Below are 15,604 nucleotides of genomic sequence, written 5' to 3' on the forward strand. Positions count from 1 at the left end.
GCAGTTGTGGAGTTCCCGCTGTGGCACACACAGTGGGTTAAGAATCCAACGGCAGCAGCTTGGGTCACTGTGGAGGTGCAGGTTCGATCCTCCGCCTGGTGCAGTGGGTTAAAGGATCCGGTGTTGCTGCAGCTGTGGCTCAGATTCAGTCTCTGGCCGGGAACTTCCATGTGCGGCAGGTGTGGCCATTAAAAAAAAAAAAAAAAAAAAAGGAGGGGGGCAGTCCTGACCATCTTAGCTGTGGAAAGGCAAAGTGGACTTCCTCGAGACGGGGTGAGCTGCCCACCCCTGGAAGTGGCAACACAGAGCAAAGCGCCCTTCCACTGAGAATACAGTGGGTTCCTGCCTTGGTGGGGTTTGACCCAGGGCTCTGGGAGCTCTGAGCCCGTGAAGTCACTCAACCCCATCAAGGGGTGCACGGAGACACGGGGGCTGTATTTGTGGCCTGGGCCAGACGCCTGAGCCCGGGGGTTTTTCTGTACTGAGCACGGGCAAGTCAGGTCGGGGGCGAGTCCGTCTACAAAAGCAAGGGGCCGCCCGCCCTGTCTAAACGCTGACATTCGGAAGACGGCGGTTCCTGCGATCGGACGGAGGCACTTAGCCCGGAAGAAAAGACAGGCAAAGAAAGAAATGCTCAAACATTTCTCCCAGCCCCCATTTGAAGGCGGGGGCTCGAAGCACTGTGCAGTGGGGGAACTTCTCGCCCCCCACCGCCTGCGCGAAGGGTAGAGAGGCGACTGGCCAGGAGGCGGGGCCATGGGAGCCGCTTTGTACAAACACTTCATCAGGGCCTGGACCTCCCCGCGCCTCAGGGTGCACCCCCTTCCCGGACTGAGGGCACGTCCCCGCCCCCAGACTGGCTCCGGCTGGAAGTGAGATTCCGCCTCTCCCAGCTGGACAGGCATCTCTCCCACCCGTGCTGCTCCCGCCTGTGCATGGGCCTCGGATGCCAGGAGGCAGGCCTGTCCTCTGGTGCACTTGGCCCGTGACCCTTTCCTCGTCCGGAGCGGGACATCCGGTTGGCTCGGCCTGAGTTCTCAGCATCTTCCCAGCGCCTATGCTGCCTCCTTTCCTGCGCCTACCCAGACACTGCTGGGACAGCAGGGGGACGCCCCCCGCCCCGGCCAGCATTCTTTGGGCCCCAGCGCATGGTCCAGTCCGGGGTGACAGGAGCAGCGAGTGAGGGCACCTTTCTGCTCTGGAAGGTGGAACGGTCTCATCAGACTCTCTGAGCCTCACCACTCGGGGAGGCAGATGTTTGGAACACGGTCCCGTTGGAGGGAGGGCATGTGTGGCGAATTCTCCCCTTTGCCGGGTGCCCCAAGGCCGGCCCACGCCCCGCATTCAGCAAGTCTGCTTGGAGTTCTTAGCCCGCGCACAGCACAGCCCTCGGCAGGGCAGGAGATGTGACGGCAAAACACGCCAGGCACAGACACGGTCCTTGCCTTTGGGCAGACGAGCCCGAAGGTGAGAAAACCAGATGCTGAGCTTGGCCCCTGGAGTCTCAAACCCTCTGTGCTTGAGGGTCTTGGGAAGATCTGCTTGCTCCCGGTGGCCCGCAGCGCTCCACGTTCGCAAGCTGTCAGGGGACGCTCACACAGTCGGTCCCCGGGTCACGGAGGCGCGTGGGCTTGGTTTAGGAGCTGGGAGGAGGCCAGCAGTGGAGGAACCCTGGTCGGGAGGACCAGCAGGGAACTTTCTGGAAGCATCGCGGGAGGTCTGTTGGCCTTTCCCTCACCTGGCAGGGTCTTGACAGGGGCCAGGGCCAGGGCCAGGGCGGGCGCACCTGTGGAAAAGCTGGCATCCGGGAGGGGCGTCCCTGCGTCTCGTGTGAGCTGACGGCCGGGGTCCGAGGCCCCGGATGCTGTGCTCAGCGGCGTCCTCTTGTCTTCGCAGACTGCGCCGGGTGCAAGGAGGAGATCAAACACGGCCAGTCGCTCCTGGCGCTGGACAAGCAGTGGCACGTCAGCTGCTTCAAATGCCAGACCTGCAGCGCGGTCCTCACCGGGGAGTACATCAGCAAGTGGGTCCCCGCCCCGGCCCCACGCGAGGCCCTGCCCGGGTCTCCAGCATCGTCCCTCTCGGGTCCCGCCGGCTCCCCCTCCGGCTGCAGGCAGCACGTCCCCTTCCCTGAGCCGCCCCCCGGGTCCTCGGCCTCAGCGGCTCCTCTCGGCCCCACGTGCTCTCAGAGCCCTCCCCAGACGGGCTCCGGACTCCTCCCGGCCCCTTGGTACCCCCGCCCCACGGCCCCCGTTCTACGCTGTTCGTTTGCTCCTAGGGGCCAGCACCGTCTGCAGTTACGTATTTACCCCTGTCCCCTTTTCAGTAACAACGGGACTGCTGGCGCCCGCTTACTGAGCGTTTATTATGTCCAAGGAGCAGGCCCACTGCGTGTTGGAATTGTCACAGTAAAACCCTCTCCCTGCCCCCGTGAGCTAGCTACCCCCTCTGAGAAGCCGCGGACACGGCGTCCCGGGGAGTGCCTTGCTCCAGGAATCCCCTCTGAGGTCTGTCCCCGCCAGCCAGCCAGACTGGGTTGAGTCCATGCCGCCTTCGGCCCCTCGCCCACCCCGTGGTCCCTCGTACCGTTGTTGAATGACCTGAGGTAGAAGATGCTGGGACCACCGTTATCCAGAGAGAGGGCCCGCTGAGCACGAGGCAGCTCACAACCCTCGGCAGGCCCTTGGGACCCCATTCACGTACTCACGGACCTAAACGAAGTCAGGGCCGCAGACCCTTGCACGGTGGCCCTTCGGGGCCGCTCCCTCTCAGGTGGCTCTCTTTGGGCCGGTGCCGGGAAACGGGGGCGGGCAAAGTCGTAGCTGTTCTTACGTGCTTTCTGCTGTCTGGAAGCGATGGAGCTGAGCCGTGTGCGTACAAAGTACAACTCCAGGGGGTGCGCGAGAGGGGCCCGAGGGAAGTTCTGCTCTTTAGACCGGTCCAGTGACAAGTGACAGAAAACCCACCGCAAACTCCCTCAAACGCAGAAGCAGAAATGGGAGTTTATTGGCTCTAGAAATGGGAAGGCCAGGAGCGTTAGAGATGTTATTAGCACTTGAGAAGTCTCTGTCTCTGTCTCTGTCTCTTTCTGTCTCAGCCTCTGTCTCACTCACTCTCTATCTCTGTCTCTCTCTCTGTCTATCTCCGCCTCTCTCTGTCTCTCTCATGTCTCTGTCTCTCTCTCATGTCTCTGTCTCTCTCTCATGTCTCTCTCTGTCTCTCTCTTTCAGTCTCAGCCTCTGTCTCACTCACTCTCTGTCTCTGTATCTCTGTCTCTCTGTCTCTGTCTATCTCCACCTCTCTCTGTCTCTTTCAGTCTCAGCCTCTGTCTCACTCACTCTCTGTCTCTGTATCTCTGTCTCTCTGTCTCTGTCTATCTCCACCTCTCTCTGTCTCTCTCTTTCAGTCTCAGCCTCTGTCTCACTCACTCTCTGTCTCTGTATCTATGTCTCTCTGTCTCTATCTCCACCTCTCTCTGTCTCTTTCTTTCTGTCTCAGCCTCTGTCTCACTCACTCTCTATCTCTGTCTCTCTCTCTGTCTATCTCCGCCTCTCTCTGTCTCTCTCATGTCTCTGTCTCTCTCTCATGTCTCTGTCTCTCATGTCTCTCTCTCTCTTTCAGTCTCAGCCTCTGTCTCACTCACTCTCTGTCTCTGTATCTCTGTCTCTCTGTCTCTGTCTATCTCCACCTCTCTCTGTCTCTTTCAGTCTCAGCCTCTGTCTCACTCACTCTCTGTCTCTGTATCTCTGTCTCTCTGTCTCTATCTCCACCTCTCTCTGTCTCTTTCTTTCTGTCTCAGCCTCTGTCTCACTCACTCTCTGTCTCTGTATCTCTGTCTCTCTCTGTCTCTGTCTATCTCCACCTCTCTCTGTCTCTTTCTTTCTGTCTCAGCCTCTGTCTCACTCACTCTCTGTCTCTGTATCTCCATCTCTCTGTCTCTGTCTATCTCCGTCTCTCTCTGTCTGTCTCTCACACTCTCACTGTCTCTCTCCTCCCCTGCGTTGGCTTCCTCTGTGTTTCATTCCTTCTCAGACAGCCCTCCCCAGCTAGTAGCAGAAATGACCATCAGCAGCTCCAGACTTTCATTGATCAGCTCCGCAGACCTGGCAGAGAGAGGCCTCTTTTCCAAGAACCCCAGCACCAGTCCCGTGGCCGCCTCTGATTCGGCCACCACCGGGTCACATGCCTCTTCCTGACCAATCACTGGCCAGGAGGGTCTGAGTCCTCGGGCGGAGAGCAGCCCTTTGTAACTGCGAGAGATGAGCAGGGTCCCAGGAAAACCCGGGGGTACTGTGGCCGGCAGAGTGGGTGGATAGTGGCCAAGCGACACCTGTCCGTGTCAGAGGCCCGCGCGAGGGGCTGTGGCTCCTCTAAGTGGCAGAAGTGGAAGCTGGACGATGTGAGAGCTTTGTGGAAGATAGTAGATTCGGGCTGGACTTTGAAAAGGGGTATGAGACTTGAAAATGCAACAAAGAAAAGCTCGCGAGCAGAATGCCTGGCCTGGGCAGGGGCAGGGAGGTGCCAGACCACACCCATCCTGTTTGCTGGAGCTCAGTACAGGTGAAGTCCAGGGCTGCAGAGGTGAGCCGAGGTCACGGCCCCGAGCTGCGAGCTGCGAAAGCCCCGTCAGTGGGAGTTGGGCGCGCGCCTCCGTGCCGGCCAAGTGAGGCGTGTGCTCTTGGTCAGTGGCCAGCCAGGAGCCCTTGAGTCCATGAGCCTCAGTCCGGATTCTCTTGGAGAGTCAGGGTCTGCCCAGAGCGCCTCTCAAGCTGGCACAGCCTGAGTGCCTTGGGCCCTAGCAGGCTTCCAGCTTGTTATCCTGCTGCCAGCAGAGTGGCGGGCGCTCAGAGGCGCTGGCTGTGCTGTTGGTGCCCCATCTAGAAACCCAGCCAGCGCGACCTCGGCAAGAGACTCAGCTTCTCCAAGTCAGTTTTGTCATTTCTCAGAACAGGGCCAAGAAAGAGACCTACCCCCTAGGGTTGTGTTGAGGCTCGGATCCAGGAGCACGATCAGACGATTCTTAGTGTTTAGAAGAGCCTTACGGATGTGCAGAGATGGACCGCCTTGGGGACATCCTGGGAGGGGAAGCGGGCGAGGCTGAGAGCAAGGTGGAGACGCTTCCCTTGTGCCTTTGCCGTGCACCCAAGGCATGTCCTACCTGTTCTAAATAAAATGAAAGTTCTCTTTTTAAAACAATTTTAATGACTTTTTAAAACAGCCCTTTGGGGTAAAGGAAAGAGAGGAGGTCTGGGGCGTGTGTGGGACGGAGAGGGGCAGGGCCCGCAGCAGACCGATGATGGTTCCCGGGCCCGCTCGGGGCTTCGTCAGGATGCAGGGCACAGGGCCCCACTCCCAGGGACCGTCTGACGTCATAGATCCGAGGTTGTCTGGGAGTTTGCGTTTGTAATAACTCCCCGAGTGCTTCTCATCTTGGCCCAGTCACAGGTGGCTGCAGGTCCGGGAAGAGCCACGTGACACCCGAACGGACCCCCTAACTTGCTCTCTCTGCGTGCATTTCCTCTTGCAGGGATGGCGTTCCATACTGTGAGTCTGACTACCACTCCCAGTTTGGTATTAAATGCGAGACTTGCGACCGATACATCAGCGGCAGGGTCCTGGAGGTGAGTGGGACGCGCATGGGTGAAGCGTCTGAGCACGTTGGCCTCTGGCTCCAAAACGTCGTCACTGGGGGAGGGAACGGCACCCCACACCCCCTTTTCCGTAGCCTGCACCTGCCCTGCTTTCTCTACCCCCGCTTCGCTTGCTGCATGACCAGATAACCTTGCCTCTCTGGGTCCCCCCCCACATGAAAAGCCGGACACAGTTATTCCTTGTTCAGAAGATGCCGTGCTGGGAATATCAGTTGCCTTTCTGGATTCAGACACAGAGAGATTACTGGGGAGTGACAATGATGATTTTCTTCCCAGCCCTGCCTCAAGGATGGAAGCCTCGACTTTTTTAAGCTTTTGGTAATATGCTGATTTAAGAACCAGCTTGTCTAGCAGCCTGCTCTCTGGGCCCTTCTGTGGCTGGTCCATTACCATGGCAACAGCTCTCCTCTGCCTCTGATGCACGGCTCGCTCTGCCAGTGACAGACAACCTGCAGTTCCTTTGCTGAGCCCCTGCCTGTGCCTGCTGCCTGCTGGCCTTCCTGGTCCGCCCCCCCAACACACACACACCCTGTGGGCCTGGGAAGCTCCTTCTGTGCTCTGGGACCACCCACCTTGAGGAATCAGAAACAGGAAAGAGTTTGGTGCAAATGGAAAACACTAGCCTGAGAGCTAAAGTAACTGGGTGCCAGCATCGCCTCAGCTGCTCCCTCGTGCCCAGGGTTTCGGTGAGCCCCTCTGCCTTATCTCTAGGCCTGGTTTTCTTAGCTGAAGGTGGCTGGGGTGCGGCAGTCTGCGTCAGGTCTGTGAGCACACCTGACACATCTAGCCCGTTGGTCGTGGTTACCTGGAGTCAGCACTGTGCTGAGAAGGCTTTTGCGGCCGCATCTGGGCTCAGCAGGAGCGCAGCAAGCAGGCAAGGACCCTCGGTGAAGATGCATCGCAGCTGGGCTCTGAGGATGAGGAGGAAGCTGCCGTGTGAAGAGCTAGAGGAAGAAGGAGCTCGGCCCTGTCCGTGGCTGAATTCTAGCCATCGGAGCTAGTGGAGAATGGGTAGATTGTCCAGGGCCCATCAGGGGAAGCTCCGCAGACCCGTTCAGGAGTTTGCATTTTACAGAAAGGGCAGTGGAAAGCCACTGGGTGTTTTACACCGAAGAGAACATGAGACCATGTGTGTAAAACATTTTTGCAGAGACTCAGAAGACAAACGCATGCCTAGAGTGGATAAACCATCAAGCATTTCCAGGGAGCATTCAGAGTGCAGCGTGGCATGAAACGGGCCCAGGGAGGGTTTGGCCCCAGATTTCAGAGGGCCCGGTTCCAGGGAGAGGATTTTGTAACAGTGGAAAGGCCGGGCAGAAGTGACCTGCTTCCAGCTGCACCTCCTCCCAGAGAGGAGGCCTTGACCCCCTCAGGAAGGATGCAGGACCCCTGCAGGAAGGGGCGGCCAGCCTGTCTGCAACACCGTGGAAGGAGAATGCCAGCAGCTTTGCAGCCGTGGGGCACCTTGTAGGCATAACCATCGAAGGAGAAGAGGCTGCAAGTTGAACCCAGAGAGTCAGCCTGGGTGAGAGGAAGTCTGCTGTTGGCATCTGCAGACCTGGGGTGGCACATGGGAGCAGTTGAGGGGGGCGGAACGCCGACCTGGGCAGAAATGTATCGAACAGAGGCTGGGCAGCAGAGCGTTGGGCAGGATCCACAGAGCAGTTGGGCATACGGAGGCCACTTTCAGAAAACCACCTCTCGGGTCTGCAGGCTGCTGGGTCAGGGGCTTCCGCGCTGCACTGGCACGAGAGGTCACGAGAAGGAAGAGATTTCAGCTACACCCCGGGCCACAGAGGAAATGTGTGCCAGCATCTCCAGGCTGCTGGGGAGCCGCGTCTGCGGTGGCTGTCTTTCCCCCGCGTGGCGCTGTTACCAAGCCTTGCAGGGGCCTTCTCTTCCCGGGCAGCTCTGCGACTGGGTTTCCATTGATTGCATGTGGCGGAGGCTCCATTAGCCTTGGGACATACGGATTTTTTTCTTCGAGCTGGAAGAGACTTGTAGCACATCAGCCGGTTCCCCTCCTCGTTTTACAGAGGAGGAGAATGAGCCCAAAGGCAGGCGGTGCTTCTCCAAGGTCACGTGCAGCATCTCTGGGACAGACAGAGCCGAGGCCCAGGGCTCCGGGCTCCACACCAATGCCCACAAGCTCTCAGCGACGCAGGGCCTCTGAGGCCGTGGGATGTCATGAAAATACACAGGGGGCGTGAAACAGACTCAGGTTCCCGTTTTACTGCTTCTCACCCTGAAACCTTGAACAAGTCACTTTCCCTGAGTCTTCGAATCTTTGTGTGTCCGTGGAGAATGCTGCTGTTCCTTGGCTCCTAGCAGGCACGTCGGTATGAAATAGCGGTATGTGTATTGCTCTCTGCCCCTGGTCCCTGCACGGAGCCCCTGAACCTTCTAACTGCCTAAGTCAGAGGCGCCAGGAGCATCTGGATCCCGAACCCAGAGCGCCTGAGTCCCATGGAAGTTTTCCGAGAGTGGGAGCAGCTTTTGTCCTAATGAGGTGACCGTGGGTGGCTTCCTGAGCAAGGGCTGGCCACCGGAAGGACCAGCCATGATGAGAAGCTTGCAACTTGTCAGCCTCGCCAAAGCCCACCCTCCAGGGAGGGGAGAGGGCCTGGAACGTGAGCCAAGGACGGATCCTGCCCGGGCAAGGAAGTCTCCATAAACATCCCTGGATTCGTGGTTCACGGAGCTCACAGGCGGGCCAACACGTGGTGGTGCTGGGAGAGCAGGGTATGGAGAGGGCGTGGGGCTCTGTGCCCCTCCGCCACCCCCGTGCCTTGCGCCTCTTCTGTCTGTCTGGCTGTCTCCACCCTTGAGCATATTCTTGTCTAATCCACCGGTAAATGCACCTGTTCCCCTGAGTTCTGTGCGCGACTCTAGCAAATTATTAAACCCAAGTCGAGGGTCATGGGAACCCCCATTTATAGCGGGTCACTCGGAAATGCAGGGGACAAGCCAGGACTTATCTCTCAATTGAAATGGGGGGGTCTTGTGGGTCTAAACCCTTCACCTCTGGGGTCTGAGCTCTCCAGGGAGAGGGTCAGAACAGAGCTGAATGGCGGGAGGCTCAGGGCCTGGTTTCCCTGATGCTGTGGCACCTGCTGCTCAGCAGCCTCCCGCCCCTGCCCCTCAGGTGGTTCCTGCACCACCCGCGGCCGGGGTTGCTGAGCGGGGCCCAAAGCCTCTTCCGGCTGGAGCAGGATGCTGGGGACGTGACATTTAGGAAGATGCCAGCTTCAGTTTTGCCAACGTGCTGTTGCCATCCTAGAAAACAGGTCTATAATTGAAACGATAAAGCGGCACAAAGTAGGGAGAGACTGCTAATTAAAACGATTATCCGTGTCACGGATGGGAGGATCGGGCCCACGACATCTCTGCTTGGGAAGAGAGCAGGCCCCTTCCAAAGTGTGAACACAGTTTGCTTGGATGGCGACAGGGACGTTCTGTCATCGGTGGGAGCTGTGCAAACAACCGAGACTGAAAAAGGATCTGGGATTTTTGTTTCTTCCTTTTTAAAAAAGTCTGCCCTTTCCATGTTCTTGCTGAATTTTTAGAATAAGTCAAGTTTCTCCAGAATAGACAAGCCCGTGCCAACCCTCCCTCCACTACAGAGACTCAGGGCTAAGTCTTCAGCATCATTCAGTAACAGTTTGAAAATTGGAAGAAACCCATTAGCATCAGACCAAGTGATGGCTTGGGGGAGGGGGGGCTCTAACAGTGCCCCAGTATCTACCAATTTCCCTGAGGAATACCCCCAAAATACCTTGCCCTGTTACGCAAAATATACCTTCAAAACGAGCGCTATCCCCCCGAGTTTTGCTGTGCCCAACACCCCCTATACAGCAGTTCTGGAGCTGCCCTGCAGGGCCCTCATGGGTCAAGTCCACTTGGCCAGACTGCAGGGTCAGGGCTGTTGGCATGGAGGTGAGCGCTGGACCAGGGACCAGCCCTCCTGGGTGCAACTCCAGCGTTGCTAGTGGCTCCCAGTAGGACCTGGAGTGAGTCACAGCCTTCTCCAAGCTGCCTCTTCCCCTTTAGAGGAATTCACAGCAGCAAATCATTGCCACTCTTACATGAAATAGCGGTAGGGGGAATGGGGAGGGGGCTGGCTCGCCAAAGCCGGACTGGAGTGCACTGGGCATGGGGGCGAGCTCCCTGTGCGGTAGTCACCGGACTGGCCTGAGGGGCAGAGGCTCCCCAGCAGGTCCTGGCACTGTAGGTCCTGTTATTTGTCCCCCGAGCCCTGAAAGTGTGTCCCTCACTGCCCCTCTCACGGCTTTATGCCTGTAAACCTCGTGTACTCACGCTCACCTGACAGTGGAGCGTAGCTTCCAGTTGGCTCCTTGCGCACGAGGAGACCAGCTGACGCGACAGGAAGGCCAGGACAGGAAGGCCAGGGTGGCTCGCCGCACTGCCGGTGACAAGCACATGTCCTGCTGGTGGAAGCGCCGAGCTTCCCGTCTGTCCTTGTTCCTGACGTGGTAGATGAGCACGTTTGGGAGGATGTGAAAGACGCCTTGTCCCCAAACCGATACGCTCTCCTTGAAAAGAGCCACTCAGAGGGTTGGCTCCGGCGTTATCAAACCCTGGGTCCCTGTACCACGTGAAACCATGTCCTCTGTCACTAGCGGCAAGGGCCCCTTCCTGGGGAAATGGGGGGGGGGTCCTCAAGGTAAGACCGTTTCCCCCTGGAATTAAGGGGGGGCAGCAGCCTCCAAAGGCCCTTCTGCGGCTAGAACACACGTGCAGGTGTCCCAGGGAGTCCCTCGGATGCCATCAGGGGCCCCTGGTATGGGTCGCCGAGCTTCTGGCGAACTTCTAGACTGTTCTGGGCTCCCCTGAGTAGACCTCCAACCAGCCTCAGGGCCACGAGGACGCCGGCGGCACAACGGTGTGAGGAAGTGTGCGACCCACCCGGCTCCCCGCAGGCCCCCAGCTCTGACCTCCGCTGTCATCTTCCTCGCTCCGCAGGCTGGAGGGAAGCATTATCACCCAACCTGCGCCAGATGTGTCCGCTGCCACCAGATGTTCACCGAAGGGGAGGAGATGTACCTCACGGGTAAGCAGGCCTGGCCCCCGGGCCGGAAAGGAGGCGAGGGCTCCTGCCACCGCAGCGTCTGCGCTTCTGGCGCGTCCTCAGGATGGCACCTCCTCGCCCTCTCTGGGCGGTTTGGGAAGGTTGCCGCTGTGGCTGGTGGGACGTGACCTGTGACCTGCCTTCCGTCCCTCTGCACCTCCAAGCTCTCACGTGCCGTGAAGCCCCTCTGCCTGGAGCCGGGTTTCTCGGCCTCAGCACTGCTGACATGTGGGGCCAGACGATTCTCTGGTGTGGACACAGCCCTGTGCACTGCAGGGTGTTTGTTCAGCAGCATCCTGGCCTCTACCCACTAGATGCCAGTAGCCTTCCCATTGTGGCAACCAAAAATACCGCAGTGCTGCCACCTGTCCCCTCGGAGGCGTAATCCACCTGAGTTGAGAACCAGGAGCCCAGAGCTGCTCAGCAGAGGCTCCTGCCATCCGCTGCGGATGCCGGAGCAGCGGCTCCTTGGTGGGGCAGGCGAGGTGACCGCTTCTCAGATGCTGTGGCCTTACAGCCACTTGTCTGTACAGTCCCATGGCGTTTGAGGTGAAAGGACCCCGGGAGTTGCCCTGGACTGTGAAGTAGCAGCCGTCACTGCGTAGACGGGAAAGCGAGGTGCAGAGAGAGGGGGGCGACCGCCTGAGAGCCCGAGGGTCCCGGGGCAGAGGGGACGGGGCCTTATGGCCCCCATGGCAGGGCTCTGCCCGTCTGGCCTCCTGAGACCCAGGCCCCACCTGCTCCTCGGGTCCCCGCCAGAACTCGCATCCACTTTGCATCCTGGCTGCACTGCTCAGTGAGTTTTCAACCGTAGGTGAATCTTTATTATAAGGTTTTTATTTTTTATTATAGTTGATTTACAGTGTCCTGTCCGTTTCTGCGGTACAGCAGAGCGACCCCGTCATACATATGTGTGCGTGTGTGTGCATGTGTGTACACACACACACAGTGTCTTTTTCTCACATGATCCTCCATCACGTTCCAGCACAAGTGAGGAGATACGGTTCCCTTAAATCTCCCTACATCTCTGCCGCCCAGTCTGTGCCGGGGGCCAGCAGCAGGCCCTCTAAGACCGCGGTACCGTCCATTCCTGACCTGCAGGAGGCTCCTAGTTCCTGCATGTAGCAGACGCCTATTAAGCGCAGCAGGAGACATAGCAGGAGCAAGTCCCCCAGTTTCCGGCCCTCCTGGCTCGCACATCCCCGGGGCGGAGTCTTGCCAGCCCCGCTTTGGACAGCACTTCACAGGATGCTGCAGAGCGAACGTGATGAAGTGCAGATCAAACCTTCGGCACAAGTGCCTGCAGGAGGTGGAGACTTTCCTGGTGATAAAGAAGGGCTGTCACCCTCCTCCCTAATTATCCCCATCGCTCCCTCCCGGCTCCTGGGGGAGTGGGAGTAATTGCAGGGCCTTTAAGGACCCGCCTCGTGGGATGCTGAGTGATCCTGCTGGAGTGGTGCTGACACGGGCTGTGGGTGTCTCGGGTGGCAGCCACCAGGGGCTTCTGCTTCCACTGAGAGCTGGGCTGGCCATCGTCTCGGACACCCTCCCGGGCAGGGGTGATGAGACTCGAGGTGATGGACCCCAGAAATGGCAAGAAAACTGCCCTCCCCGCGGCTTAGGAAGGGGGAGAGGCAGCCAGGAGGGCTCCTGGGTCTAAGCACGAGCACGTCTCCTGGTGGTCTGCGACCTTGAGAAGTAACTGCTTCTAAGGGGTATCTTCCTCTTGCTGTAAAATGAGAATCATCCATTCAGACTCAGGTCGTGCTCGCGCCAGCCTCTCTGTCACATGCTGGATGCTCAGAGATGAACGAGCAGGGGTGCTGGCTTCCCGGGTGGCGTTTACTGTCCGGAGCAGGAGACCAGCCTTCATCTAACAGAAGGTCCAACATGCAGTGACCAGCTGTGACCAGCGCTGTGGCAGGAAGCTTGGGAATAACGGGTGGGTTCCAGGGCTCCTCATCTCAGCCGAGGCCAGGAGAGGCTCTGCTGAAGGGGCGTTTCAAGCCAAGATCTTGACACTGAGTGGGAGGTGGGGCGGGGAGAGTGTGGAGGCAGAGAGAGGAGCAGGTGCGCAGCCCCCCCACCCCCAGCCCCAGAGGAAGCGTATATGGTCGAGAAACCAAGGCAGGCCCACACAGCCAGTGCGCAGAGAGCAGCCCCCCGGCCCCAGGGCCTGGCGAGTGTTTATAGAGGGAAGGGTGAGCACAAAGATGCCAAGTGCCCCAGAAGGTAACCTGCGCGCATCAGAGAGGGCGCCAGGAAGCCCGCAGAGCTCAAAACCCCGTCTAGTCCTTTCCATAGCGGGACACGTGGAGTTGCTGGCAGCCAGCCTCAGGAGGGTCTTTTGGTCACTTTGTTGTGTTTTAATTGCTGTGTGATGGCTTTCTGATGGGCCCTAATTGGGAAGAGTCTGACATCTGTCTGGATGAGAACTTCCGGGCCCCGGGAGACAAAGCACGTTTTATTTGTTTCAAGTTCTGTTGTACATTCAGTCTTGTAACTGTTGTTGTAAAGATGCCAGATTTCGAATCTGTTCGTTGTCCAAAGCCTTCATTTGGGCCTCACCAGGAAAGTAGGTCACCGATTCTGTGCAGCCGACTATTAGCCCACATGCTGCAGGTTAGGGGCAAAACTTCTACAAATACCGCAAAGGTTACTTACAAGTGCTGGATCGGTGGGAGTTTTTCTAAATCAAAAAGTGCTTCATAAGATAGATTTTACTCTTGTTCTCAATCCGCCTGTTCCCAAGAGAAAGGAAAAACAGACTTTTCTCACCTTCTGTCTGCACTAAAGGCAGTCCTGTTCCAAGGACCTGAGACAGACCATAACACAGGGAATGCAGGATTTCAGCTGTGTGTTTGCAAACGAGTCATGTGTGTATTGAATTTAAACCCACCAGGCAGGAGGCCATGTGTGAAGTCCCGGGACAAATCCGCGGCTAAGGAAAGTATGTAAGAATTCAGGTCCTGAGTAATGACAGTGTCATTGCTGATGTTTGTGGAGCCCTTACCACAAGCCAAGCTCGTTGCTGAGTTTCCTGCAGCATCTCTCATTTTATCCTCACAACCCTGTGAGCCAAAAGCCTCCTTTCAGAGAACAAGGAAGTTTCGGAAGGCTGTGACCCCGAGCCAAGGCTGGCTCGCCTGTCTCGGTGGGTTTGTGGCAGGCATTTCCTTAGGAAACCAAAATGTTTTCAAAGTCTGTGAGTCTGTATCTGTTCTGCAAAGAAGTTCATGGTGTCCTTTTTTTAGATTCCACATGTAAGCGACAGCATATGATGTGGGTGTCTCACTGTCTGGCTAATTTCACTTGCCATGATAATTTCTAGGTCCATCCATTCTGCTGCAAATGCCATTATTTCTTTCCTTTTTATGGCTGAGTAGTATTCCATTGTGTATATGGACCACATCTTTATCCACTCTTCTGTTGATGGACACTGAGGTTGTTTCCATGTCTCGGCTATTGTATATAGTGCTGCAGTGAACACTGGAGTACATGTGTCTTTGCGAGTCGTGGTTTTCTCTGGATAGATGGCCCAGGAGTGGGACTGCTGGGTCAAATGGTAATTCTCTTTTTAGTTTTCTGAGGAATCTCCATACTGTTTTCCACAGTGGTTGCCAGTTTACATTCCCCCAGCAATGTAATAGGGTTCCCTTTTCTCCACACCCTCTCCAGTGTTTTTGTTTTGTGTTTTTGTTTTTGGTCTTTTTAGGGCTGCACGCATGGCATACGGAAGTTCCCAGGCCAGGGGTAGAATCAGAGCTGTAGTTGCTGCCCTACGCCACAGCCACAGCAGTGCCAGATCCAAGCTGCATCTGTGACATACACACAGCTCACGGTAATACCAGATCCTTAACCTACTGAGCAGGGCCAGAGATCGAACCCGCGTCCTCATGGATACTAGTTGGGTTTGCTACTGCTGAGCCACGATGGGAACTCCATGTAGCATTTATTTTTTGTAGACTTTTTGATGATGGCCATTCTGGCTGGTGTAAGGTGGTACCTCATGGTAGTTTCAATTTGTACTTCTCTAATAATTAGTGGTGTTGACATTTTTACTTGTGTCTTTTTGCCATCTGTATGTCTTCTTTGGAGATCTTTTGCCCATTTTTTGATAGGGTTTAGATCTTTTGCCCATTTTTTGATGGGGTTGTGGGTTTTTTTAGATTGAGCTGCAGGAGGTGTTTATATATTTTGGAGATTAATCCCTTGTCAGTTGCTTCATTTGCAAATATTTACTCCCATTCTGTGGGGTGTCTTTTTGTTTTATTTAGGGTTTCCTTTGCTGTGCAAAAACCTTTAATTAGGTTCCATTTGTTTGTTTTTATTGTCATTACTCTAGGGGATGATCTGAGAAGATATTTCTGTGGTTTATGTCAGAGAGTGTTCAGCCTATGTTGTCCTCTAAGAGTTAGTATTCGGTCTTATGCTTAGGTATTTAATCCCCTTTAAGGTAATTTTTGTGTGTGGTATTAGGAAGTGTTCTAATTTCATTCTTTTACATGTAACTACCCAGTTTTCCCACTTACTGAAAGAACTGTCTTTTCTCCATTGTATATTCGTGTCTCCTTTGTCATAGATTAGTTGACTGCAGGTGTGTGGGTTTAATTCTGGGCTTTTTATTCTGTGCCACTGGTCTGTATTTCTGTTTTTGTGCCAGTACCATATCATTTTGACGACTATAGCTTTGTGGAATAGTCTGAGGTCAGGGAGCCTGATTGCTGCAGCTCTGTTTTTCTTTCTCAGGATGACTTTGGCTCTTCTGGGTCTTTTGTGCTGCCAAACAAACTTTAAAATATTTTGTTCTAGTTCTGTGAAAATGTTCCTTGGTAATTTGACGGGGACGGCATCGAATCTGTAG

At 56.2% G+C, this 15,604-nt stretch overlaps 1 protein-coding gene across 5 annotated transcripts in view; it reads left to right on the forward strand.

The window, feature by feature from the left end:
• ABLIM3 (actin binding LIM protein family member 3) overlaps nt 1-15,604 on the forward strand; it is a 128,338-nt gene that overhangs the window by 54,362 nt on the left and 58,372 nt on the right. For all 5 annotated transcript variants that reach the window (XM_047779005.1, XM_047779009.1, XM_047779004.1 and 2 more), the window contains exons 6-8: nt 1,897-2,023; nt 5,528-5,621; nt 10,635-10,722. In XM_047779005.1, coding sequence (XP_047634961.1) covers nt 1,897-2,023; nt 5,528-5,621; nt 10,635-10,722 — 309 coding nt within the window. The remainder of the gene's footprint in view (nt 1-1,896; nt 2,024-5,527; nt 5,622-10,634; nt 10,723-15,604) is intronic.

Source organism: Phacochoerus africanus, chromosome 4, assembly GCF_016906955.1.
Source record: "Phacochoerus africanus isolate WHEZ1 chromosome 4, ROS_Pafr_v1, whole genome shotgun sequence".
NCBI classification, from domain to species: domain Eukaryota; kingdom Metazoa; phylum Chordata; class Mammalia; order Artiodactyla; family Suidae; genus Phacochoerus; species Phacochoerus africanus.